General features: G+C 40.3%; 1 protein-coding gene across 1 annotated transcript; it reads right to left on the bottom strand.

Moving 5' to 3' along the window:
• Window positions 1–443: 443 nt before the first annotated feature.
• On the bottom strand, window positions 444–11,944 carry LOC149560693 (disease resistance protein ADR1-like). Its single transcript, XM_089827667.1, has 8 exons — window positions 11,272–11,944; window positions 3,266–3,435; window positions 3,042–3,142; window positions 2,621–2,695; window positions 2,228–2,548; window positions 1,937–2,145; window positions 886–1,714; window positions 444–677 (listed from the first exon to the last, which is right to left on the bottom strand). The coding sequence occupies exons 1-7, from the start codon at window positions 11,942–11,944 to the stop codon at window positions 897–899; spliced, it is 2,367 nt and encodes a 788-aa protein (XP_089683793.1). The 3' UTR covers window positions 444–677; window positions 886–896.
• Window positions 11,945–12,311: the final 367 nt, after the last annotated feature.

Below are 12,311 nucleotides of genomic sequence, written 5' to 3'. Positions count from 1 at the left end.
CTGTCTAAGAGGAAATTGGAAGTCCTCCATTATATTATACATTCTTGTGATTTGTATGTTTTCTAAGTATAGTGTTTTAACATCTATTTCTTTATATTGTCTTTTATAGTACAATTCCCAACTCCATTAAACATAGGTCAATGTGTTTGAATAAAAAGTTATGCAGATATATCTTACCACAAGCAAAAATAAATAAATCCAGAAAAAATATATACATTAGCACCAATTATCTATTAAAAACAAACCAAGAACTCAAAAAAAATAGAAATAAAAAATAAAATAAAATATTCAAACATAACCATAATTAATTCCAAAAAAAATTCACTACACTCTTCCTTGAATTCGACATTTCGACTGATGTGAATCTCGTCATTATTCATATATTCATTACCCCAAATATTTTGAAAACATTTTCAGTGATTTTAATTTCATCAAACATAAAATAAGAAAACAAAGTTAATTGAATATCACAAATTGTAGCCAAATAGAAAAACTCTGTTCAGAAAGAGTTTAATTAACCAGTACACGATTCAAATTTTCAAACTACTATAATTGCAGTGCAGATGTCAGAGTGACCAAGGAAGTCCATCTCCACGCATTTGACGCGTCCTCTTTCAAGCTTTATATTTTTAAAAAAAGTACTCAAAACTGGCTTTGTCACTGGTAAACCGTTCTTTCTGCACCCACAAGAAGAAAAAACAATAATTAAAACATAGGCTTGCTACAGTTAGCAGCTGAATAAAATTTTATTCACAATTTAGTGTTCATTTTAAGGGGAAATGTTTGTCTAGTTTCTAGGAGTTAGATGCTTTACTCTAGAATATAAAGTATCTTTATAGAAAAATTAATACAGGAAAAAAGGAGATATATTTTTTCATATTATACCGAGATGGGAGTTAATCATCAAGCCAATCCAAACTGAACTGAATTTCCACAATATCAACTCTAAGCTCTGGGATGGCAATTCCTTTGGCCTTCAACCACTGTTTCCCAATCTTTTCATCGCATATGACATGTTTCAGGGAAATTAGTCCACAGACAGTTTTAGGCAGCCTCTTCAAACGAGAGCACTCTTTCATATCTAACTCGGTTAAGTTCTTCAGCTGCCCTATTTCGCCTGGAAGTTCTTTGAGATCCACACACACTGAAATGTCCAGATATTCCAACCACCTAAGATTCCCAATTGATGATGGAAGCTCTTTTAGGCTTGCTAGTGCTGACAACCTTAACACTCTTAGAGACCTCAGATTTCCAAGCTCATATGGTAACTTCTGAACCAGATAACAGTTGGTAATGGAGCACATCTGAGCACAAGGCATATAGAATATATTTGGGGGCAACTCCTCTAAATCACTGCAATGATCCATGTTTAAATCATGCAGATTGGTAACGTTGAATGTGGATGGGTTTTTGAGCCCTTCACATAAGCTCAAGGAAAGCTTCTCCAAGTTCTGTAGCGCTTTGCTCTGTTTTAGAACAGCTGGTGCAATCACTTTCTCCAGGCGGACACTTTTGAGCTGTGTGTGTGAAGATAAGGTTTCTAGACCTTTCACAGTTGCCCTCTTTGTGCCATAGTTGTATACCATGAGAAATTTCAATTTCTTCATGGATTTCAGAAATGGAGGGAGGTAATATTCACTTGCAGTAAAGAGTAATACCAGAGCCTCTGCTTCCGGGAAATTCATCTCGTACCACTGGTTTTCTCCCATGGGCCCTGCATGTACAAATCAGAAAATGAAATTCAATTAGAGACTAAAATATATGGCTACAAATACTAGTTGTTATATAAGGACAACTGATAAGACAATTGAAGTTTCATTCTCCTACTGTTTATTATTATGTCGGTCATATCCACAATTCATAACATTTGGTAATTTAAATTTAAACAATTAATATCTTAACTGGTGAGATTCCTCTGAGAGATTTTGAAACTCACCTGTGTGAATAGAAACTATCTGAGCACCAAACTGTGCATCAGAAAACGCCCATGACCCTGGCAAGTTAAGCTCCTTTCTGGGCATAAGCAATCTCTTCCTGTGGACTACATCGCCCTGGCATCCCAAATACAAGGCCAAATCTCTAACTGCATCGTGCTGAAAAAAGTAGAGCTCAGAGACACTTCCATGGGAAATTGCAGCTCCGCTCCTGTTTATTTCAACAACCATGTCAAGAATGTTCAAAGAATTGGTAACAAAATTTGTGTACATGAAAAAGATAAGACAGTTACCCTTGACTACTGGTCAAATTCAGCAGATTTCGACTTGCAAGTTCCAACAGGATGGCAAATGCATCTTGCCATTCCATATTCCGAGCATAAACCCAAATATCTAGCAGAGCATCGGCACATATCTTTGTGTCCTCTGGAAATGCCCCCAAGTCTATGAAACATTCCCTCACCACATCATCTAACAAATCAACACTCGTCTCCAAGCATTTTAAAAGCCCTTTTTTGTGATAATTTGATATGATTTCCCCTTTGGACAGCTTATTCTTTGCAATCTCCCAGACCACAGGTGGCTCACCATGCAAAGAGCTCGCAATCACCTTAAATTTGGTAATTTAAATTTAAACAATTAATATCTTAACTGGTGAGATTCCTCTGAGAGATTTTGAAACTCACCTGTGTGAATAGAAACTATCTGAGCACCAAACTGTGCACCAGAAAACGCCCATGACCCTTACATTTTCCTTGCACCTGTTACTCATAAATATGGAAAACAAATTCAGGAGAACTAGTTTGTCAGCATAATCACACACATCAGTTACATCATATATTTGCATATAACTATCTGAACTTCTGATCTGGGTGCTTGATACTATGTTACTGGGGAATCCCATAGTACAAATTACTTCTAAGAATGATCATTTGAATATTTTATTCTTGAAAACTTAGACCTTATTTCCTCCTGCCTAAACTAGCAAAAGTCAGAGGAGTAATATTGTCATTATAAAAAATTCAGATATAAAAAATAAAAATAAAACTAATGCGTATTTAAAAGTATGATTGATTTCGGCCAACTCTTATAAAACAGTGAAGAGACCAGAGAAGAATACACACCTCTTTCACTAGATTTGCATCTGCGGTGCATGGAACTGATGTCTGGCCGAAAGCCCAGAAGCAGAAAAGTGACAGAGCATCTTCCTGGCCCAGTAATGGCAAATGATACACTTCTGTAGAAGGATTTTTCGGTAGAATCTAACTGTCTCTAGTTGTGATGAGGGTTTTGTATCCTGGGCCTTCAAATAGCAAATTTTCCAGGCTTACTCTGTCCCAGACATCATCCAGAATCACAAGAGTTGGCTTCAATTGTTTCAGAAGCTGCTGTCTCAGCTTTAAATGTGCATCTTCCACGTTATGAAATTCGGGTCCCTTCTTCCCAGTTACTTTCTCCCACATGGTCTCTAAAATGCCCTTCAGATTCGGGGACCGTGAAACTGTGATGAAAAATATGTTGCTTGATAAGTAGGATATGATTTCCACAGCTAGTCAAATTGTGATGTGAATATCAGGATTTAACTATGTGATTTTGAGTCAAACTCGATGACCCATGTTTCATGAGTAGTGATTCAACATGAATCCATCTCTCATGAGAATAAATGGAACACTTAGCACTCATTGGATCTAGGTGATGCTCACAGGGGTGAAGCACCGGGACTTCCCGGGAGGTCACCCATCCCAGTACTACTCCAGCCTGAGCGCGCTTAACTACGGAGTTTCCTCCACAATTAAACCCAAAGCTTGCAACCCCATTTGCAAAACCTTCACCAAGTGTTGTGCCTTATGAACCATTCATTAGAAAGCCCCTTAAGCTCATCAATTGATAAGTAGGATATGATTTCCACAGCTAGTCAAATTGTGATGTGAATATCAGGATTTAACTGTGTGATTTTGAGTCAAACTCGATGACCCATGTTTCATGAGTAGTGATTCAACATGAATCCATCTCTCATGAGAATAAATGGAACACTTAGCACTCATTGGATCTAGGTGATGCTCACAGGGGTGAAGCACCGGGACTTCCCTAGATCCAATGAGTGCTAAGTGTTCCATTTATTCTCATGAGAGATGGATTCATGTTGAATCACTACTCATGAAACATGGGTCATCGAGTTTGACTCAAAATCACACAGTTAAACCCTGATATTCACATCACAATTTGACTAGCTGTGGAAATCATATCCTACTCATCAATTGATGAGCTTAAGGGGCTTTCTAATGAATGGTTCATAAGGCACAACACTTGGTGAAGGTTTTGCAAATGGGGTTGCAAGCTTTGGGTTTAATTGTGGAGGAAACTCCGTAGTTAAGCGCGCTCAGGCTGGAGTAGTACTGGGATGGGTGACCTCCCGGGAAGTCCCGGTGCTTCACCCCTGTGAGCATCACCTAGATCCAATGAGTGCTAAGTGTTCCATTTATTCTCATGAGAGATGGATTCATGTTGAATCACTACTCATGAAACATGGGTCATCGAGTTTGACTCAAAATCACACAGTTAAATCCTGATATTCACATCACAATTTGACTAGCTGTGGAAATCATATCCTACTTATCAATTGATGAGCTTAAGGGGCTTTCTAATGAATGGTTCATAAGGCACAACACTTGGTGAAGGTTTTGCAAATGGGGTTGCAAGCTTTGGGTTTAATTGTGGAGGAAACTCCGTAGTTAAGGGCGCTCAGGCTGGAGTAGTACTGGGATGGGTGACCTCCCGGGAAGTCCCGGTGCTTCACGCCTGTGAGCATCACCTAGATCCAATGAGTGCTAAGTGTTCCATTTATTGTCATGAGAGATGGATTCATGTTGAATCACTACTCATGAAACATGGGTCATCGAGTTTGACTCAAAATCACACAGTTAAATCCTGATATTCACATCACAATTTGACTAGCTGTGGAAATCATATCCTACTCATCAATTGATGAGCTTAAGGGGCTTTCTAATGAATGGTTCATAAGGCACAACACTTGGTGAAGGTTTTGCAAATGGGGTTGCAAGCTTTGGGTTTAATTGTGGAGGAAACTCCGTAGTTAAGCGCGCTCAGGCTGAAGTAGTACTGGGATGGGTGACCTCCCGGGAAGTCCCGGTGCTTCACCCCTGTGAGCATCACCTAGATCCAATGAGTGCTAAGTGTTCCATTTATTCTCATGAGAGATGGATTCATGTTGAATCACTACTCATGAAAGATGGGTCATCGAGTTTGACTCAAAATCACACAGTTAAATCCTGATATTCACATCACAATTTGACTGGCTGTGGAAATCATATCCTGCTTATCAATTGATGAGCTTAAGGGGCTTTCTAATGAATGGTTCATAAGGCACAACACTTGGTGAAGGTTTTGCAAATGGGGTTGCAAGCTTTGGGTTTAATTGTAAAGGAAACTCCGTAGTTAAGGGCGCTCAGGCTGGAGTAGTACTGGGATGGGTGACCTCCCGAGAAGTCCCGGTGCTTCACCCCTGTGAGCATCACCTAGATCCAATGAGTGCTAAGTGTTCCATTTATTCTCATGAGAGATGGATTCATGTTGAATCACTACTCATGAAACATGGGTCATCGAGTTTGACTCAAAATCACACAATTAAATCCTGGTATTCACATCACAATTTGACTAGCTATGGAAATCATATCCTACTCATCAATTGATGAGCTTAAGGGGCTTTCTAATGAATGGTTCATAAGGCACAACACTTGGTGAAGGTTTTGCAAATGGGCTTGCAAGCTTTGGGTTTAATTGTGGAGGAAACTCCGTAGTTAAGCGCGCTCACGCTGGAGTAGTACTGGGATGGGTGACCTCTCAGCAAGTCCCGGTGCTTCACCCCTGTGAGCATCACCTAGATCCAATGAGTGCTAAGTGTTCCATTTATTCTCATGAGAGATGGATTCATGTTGAATCACTACTCATGAAACATGGGTCATCGAGTTTGACTCAAAATCACACAGTTAAATCCTGATATTCACATCACAATTTGACTAGCTGTGGAAATCATATCCTACTCATCAATTGATGAGCTTAAGGGGCTTTCTAATGAATGGTTCATAAGGCACAACACTTGGTGAAGGTTTTGTAAATGGGGTTGCAAGCTTTGGGTTTAATTGTGGAGGAAACTCCGTAGTTAAGCGCGCTCACGCTGGAGTAGTACTGGGATGGGTGACCTCCCGGGAAGTCCCGTGCTTCACCCCTGTGAGCATCACCTAGATCCAATGAGTGCTAAGTGTTCCATTTATTCTCATGAGAGATGGATTCATGTTGTATCACTACTCATGAAACATGGGTCATCGAGTTTGACTCAAAATCACACAGTTAAATCCTGATATTCACATCACAATTTGACTAGCTGTGGAAATCATATCCTACTCATCAATTGATGAGCTTAAGGGGCTTTCTAATGAATGGTTCATAAGGCACAACACTTGGTGAAGGTTTTGCAAATGGGGTTGCAAGCTTTGGGTTTAATTGTGGAGGAAACTCCGTAGTTAAGCGCGCTCAGGCTGGAGTAGTACTGGGATGGGTGACCTCCCGGGAAGTCCCGGTGCTTCACCCCTGTGAGCATCACCTAGATCCAATGAGTGCTAAGTGTTTCATTTATTCTCATGAGAGATGGATTCATGTTGAATCACTACTCATGAAACATGGGTCATCGAGTTTGACTCAAAATCACACAGTTAAATCCTGATATTCACATCACAATTTGACTAGCTGTGGAAATCATATCCTACTTATCAATTGATGAGCTTAAGGGGCTTTCTAATGAATGGTTCATAAGGCACAACACTTGGTGAAGGTTTTGCAAATGGGGTTGCAAGCTTTGGGTTTAATTGTGGAGGAAACTCCGTAGTTAAGCGCGCTCAGGCTGGAGTAGTACTGGGATGGGTGACCTCCCGGGAAGTCCCAGTGCTTCACCCCTGTGAGCATCACCTAGATCCAATGAGTGCTAAGTGTTCCATTTATTCTCATGAGAGATGGATTCATGTTGAATCACTACTCATGAAACATGGGTCATCAAGTTTGACTCAAAATCACACAGTTAAATCCTGATATTCACATCACAATTTGACTAGCTGTGGAAATCATATCCTACTTATCAATTGATGAGCTTAAGGGGCTTTCTAATGAATGGTTCATAAGGCACAACACTTGGTGAAAGTTTTGCAAATGGGGTTGCAAGCTTTGGGTTTAATTGTGAAGGAAACTCCATAGTTAAGCGCGCTCAGGCTGGAGTAGTACTGGGATGGGTGACCTCTCGGGAAGTCCCGGTGCTTCACCCCTGTGAGCATCACCTAGATCCAATGAGTGCTAAGTGTTCCATTTATTCTCATGAGAGATGGATTCATGTTGAATCACTACTCATGAAACATGGGTCATCGAGTTTGACTCAAAATCACACAGTTAAATCCTGATATTCACATCACAATTTGACTAGCTGTGGAAATCATATCCTACTCATCAATTGATGAGCTTAAGGGGCTTTCTAATGAATGGTTCATAAGGCACAACACTTGGTGAAGGTTTTGCAAATGGGGTTGCAAGCTTTGGGTTTAATTGTGGAGGAAACTCCGTAGTTAAGCGCGCTCACGCTGGAGTAGTATTGGGATGGGTGACCTCCCGGGAAGTCCCGGTGCTTCACCCCTGTGAGCATCACCTAGATCCAATGAGTGCTAAGTGTTCTATTTATTCTCATGAGAGATGGATTCATGTTGAATCACTACTCATGAAACATGGGTCATCGAGTTTGACTCAAAATCACACAGTTAAATCCTGATATTCACATCACAATTTGACTAGCTGTGGAAATCATATCCTACTCATCAATTGATGAGCTTAAGGGGCTTTCTAATGAATGGTTCATAAGGCACAACACTTGGTAAAGGTTTTGCAAATGGGGTTGCAAGCTTTGGGTTTAATTGTGGAGGAAACTCCGTAGTTAAGCGCGCTCAGGCTGGAGTAGTACTGGGATGGGTGACCTCCCGGGAAGTCCCGGTGCTTCACCCCTGTGAGCATCACCTAGATCCAATGAGTGCTAAGTGTTCCATTTATTCTCATGAGAGATGGATTCATGTTGAATCACTACTCGTGAAACATGGGTCATCGAGTTTAACTCAAAATCACACAGTTAAATCCTGATATTCACATCACAATTTGACTAGCTGTGGAAATCATATCCTACTCATCAATTGATGAGCTTAAGGGGCTTTCTAATGAATGGTTCATAAGGCACAACACTTGGTAAAGGTTTTGCAAATGGGGTTGCAAGCTTTGGGTTTAATTGTGGAGGAAACTCCGTAGTTAAGCGCGCTCAGGCTGGAGTAGTACTGGGATGGGTGACCTCCCGGGAAGTCCCCGTGCTTCACCCCTGTGAGCATCACCTAGATCCAATGAGTGCTAAGTGTTCCATTTATTCTCATGAGAGATGGATTCATGTTGAATCACTACTCGTGAAACATGGGTCATCGAGTTTGACTCAAAATCACACAGTTAAATCCTGATATTCACATCACAATTTGACTAGCTGTGGAAATCATATCCTACTCATCAATTGATGAGCTTAAGGGGCTTTCTAATGAATGGTTCATAAGGCACAACACTTGGTGAAGGTTTTGCAAATGGGGTTGCAAGCTTTGGGTTTAATTGTGGAGGAAACTCCGTAGTTAAGCGCGCTCAGGCTGGAGTAGTACTGGGATGGGTGACCTCCCGGGAAGTCCCGGTGCTTCACCCCTGTGAGCATCACCTAGATCCAATGAGTGCTAAGTGTTCCATTTATTCTCATGAGAGATGGATTCATGTTGAATCACTACTCATGAAACATGGGTCATCGAGTTTGACTCAAAATCACACAGTTAAATCCTGATATTCACATCACAATTTGACTAGCTGTGGAAATCATATCCTACTTATCAATTGATGAGCTTAAGGGGCTTTCTAATGAATGGTTCATAAGGCACAACACTTGGTGAAAGTTTTGCAAATGGGGTTGCAAGCTTTGGGTTTAATTGTGGAGGAAACTCCGTAGTTAAGCGCGCTCAGGCTGAAGTAGTACTGGGATGGGTGACCTCCCGGGAAGTCCCGGTGCTTCACCCCTGTGAGCATCACCCAAATCCAATGAGTGCTAAGTGTCCTATTTATTCTCATGAGAGATGGATTCATGTTGAATCACTACTCATGAAACATGGGTCATCGAGTTTGACTCAAAATCACACAGTTAAATCCTGATATTCACATCACAATTTGACTAGCTGTGGAAATCATATCCTACTTATCAATTGATGAGCTTAAGGGGCTTTCTAATGAATGGTTCATAAGGCACAACACTTGGTGAAGGTTTTGCAAATGGGGTTGCAAGCTTTGGGTTTAATTGTGGAGGAAACTCCGTAGTTAAGCGCGCTTAGGCTGGAGTAGTACTGGGATGGGTGACCTCCCGGGAAGTCCCGGTGCTTCACCCCTGTGAGCATCACCTAGATCCAATGAGTGCTAAGTGTTCCATTTATTCTCATGAGAGATGGATTCATGTTGAATCACTACTCATGAAACATGGGTCATCGAGTTTGACTCAAAATCACACAGTTAAATCCTGATATTCACATCACAATTTGACTAGCTGTGGAAATCATATCCTACTTATCAATTGATGAGCTTAAGGGGCTTTCTAATGAATGGTTCATAAGGCACAACACTTGGTGAAAGTTTTGCAAATGGGGTTGCAAGCTTTGGGTTTAATTGTGGAGGAAACTCCGTAGTTAAGCGCGCTCAGGCTGAAGTAGTACTGGGATGGGTGACCTCCCGGGAAGTCCCGGTGCTTCACCCCTGTGAGCATCACCCAAATCCAATGAGTGCTAAGTGTCCTATTTATTCTCATGAGAGATGGATTCATGTTGAATCACTACTCATGAAACATGGGTCATCGAGTTTGACTCAAAATCACACAGTTAAATCCTGATATTCACATCACAATTTGACTAGCTGTGGAAATCATATCCTACTTATCAATTGATGAGCTTAAGGGGCTTTCTAATGAATGGTTCATAAGGCACAACACTTGGTGAAAGTTTTGCAAATGGGGTTGCAAGCTTTGGGTTTAATTGTGGAGGAAACTCCGTAGTTAAGCGCGCTCAGGCTGAAGTAGTACTGGGATGGGTGACCTCCCGGGAAGTCCCGGTGCTTCACCCCTGTGAGCATCACCCAAATCCAATGAGTGCTAAGTGTCCTATTTATTCTCATGAGAGATGGATTCATGTTGAATCACTACTCATGAAACATGGGTCATCGAGTTTGACTCAAAATCACACAGTTAAATCCTGATATTCACATCACAATTTGACTAGCTGTGGAAATCATATCCTACTTATCAATTGATGAGCTTAAGGGGCTTTCTAATGAATGGTTCATAAGGCACAACACTTGGTGAAGGTTTTGCAAATGGGGTTGCAAGCTTTGGGTTTAATTGTGGAGGAAACTCCGTAGTTAAGCGCGCTCAGGCTGGAGTAGTACTGGGATGGGTGACCTCCCGGGAAGTCCCGGTGCTTCACCCCTGTGAGCATCACCTAGATCCATTGAGTGCTAAGTGTTCCATTTATTCTCATGAGAGATGGATTCATGTTGAATCACTACTCATGAAACATGGGTCATCGAGTTTGACTCAAAATCACACAGTTAAATCCTGATATTCACATCACAAAATATGTTGCTTCCAAAACAATCTGATACATACAACAAACCAAATCTAGGTTTCAGTAATTTCTTTAACATGCAAGATAATTAAACTTCGGCAGACTGGAACCAGTAATTAGTACATAGAATCAGAGGTAAACACAGTAATACATGAGATTTACAGTCTTGTGTAAACAAAATAGAGAATAATAACTACTACATAGAACTGTAAACCAGACAGATATATTTATAATCTACTGTAGGAAATCGAAACAAACATTCGTGGTCAACCATATTAAAATTTTAACAACTCATTTCAGAACATACATCACTAAAAAGAATCTTTTTGCTCGTGACTATGAGGATGCTAGAATTTCGTCTAATCTCCACATACAAGGGTAACAAAAAGCACCCAAAATCTTGGAATATTTTGGGAGAAATAGCTTAGAAATTTCTGATAGTACCCTTCAAATGAAAACTTAAAACAAAACAAAAACCTTATCCAAATTGAGGGGAAACCCCAACAAAACAAAAACATTATCCAAATTGAGGGGAAACCCATTTCATCTTAATGAAAACATAAAACAACAGAAAAGCAGTACCCAATTTGAGGGGAAGCCCATTTTACCTTTAATCCGAGAATCGTTACAGAGAGCCAGAGCCAAAGTGGTTTTGCCACCTCCTCCCATACACTCTACTCCTACAACAGATATTCCATTGTCGAACAAAAGTTCCTTCAAATCCCCAGTGGATTTCTCCAGACCAACGAAAATTTGAGATTTTACATAACCATTTTCATGATTATACCTTCCAAAATCTCCTACAGTCTCGATATTAGAGTCAATGACATCATCTAAAACCATTTGTTGAAGCGTCATGGTATTTCCGGAAGGGTCATTTGTTACCATGGAAGCTTGTTTGAACATGAAATCATTCAGGCCCCAGCTTATATCTGCAGCCTTGGATGGGTGATTATTTTTCAATTCTGCTAAAAGAACTCTGGTGACAAGCAATATCTGAGCAGGAATTAACTCCAGGAAGCTATTAATATTCTTTTCAAGCTTCAAAATCTGTGAAGCGTACCTATAATTAAGAGGCAGGTTGAAAAGACTAATGTTTTCGCATTTTTTCACGAGTTCCGCACCTCTTACTAGTGTACTGTAAAACTCGTGAAAGATGGGATTTTGCTTATCCTTGGGCAATTTGAGATCAGATATATATATTTCCTGAATGGCCGGCGTTAGACACTTCAGCTGAGAAGCAGCTCTAATGCTTAGACTCTTGCAATTGAAAATCTCCATTGTATATATATCTACGAGAAAAATGAAAAAGCGTTGTTCTACACACAAATTAGCTTTCTCTGTTCGGGAGTTTGAAACGTGCTGAACTGCGTACTCAAACAGTGGTGGCAAAAAATGTAGAATAAATTTATCTTTTACTAGATATATAGAAATAAGGCAGAAATATTCAGAGCTGTACCACGTAGAGCAGAATGAAGATTGATAGTTTTTTTGTTTTGAAAAGATGACTTTGTGACTTACACCATAGACATGATATTTCAGACAGGATGAGTGGAAACGCTTACGGGAGGACTATATATAGAGGAGGATTTTATGTATAGTTCAAGCAATTAAGTGAAAATTTTATGAACAGGGTTCCAGGCAGTTT

The sequence above is a fragment of the Cupressus sempervirens genome, chromosome 4 (assembly GCF_028749045.1).
Source record: "Cupressus sempervirens isolate cs-2001-9-10 chromosome 4, ASM2874904v1, whole genome shotgun sequence".
NCBI classification, from domain to species: domain Eukaryota; kingdom Viridiplantae; phylum Streptophyta; class Pinopsida; order Cupressales; family Cupressaceae; genus Cupressus; species Cupressus sempervirens.
Note: the sequence above shows the minus strand (reverse complement) of the source record. Positions and strands in the feature narration are given on the sequence as shown.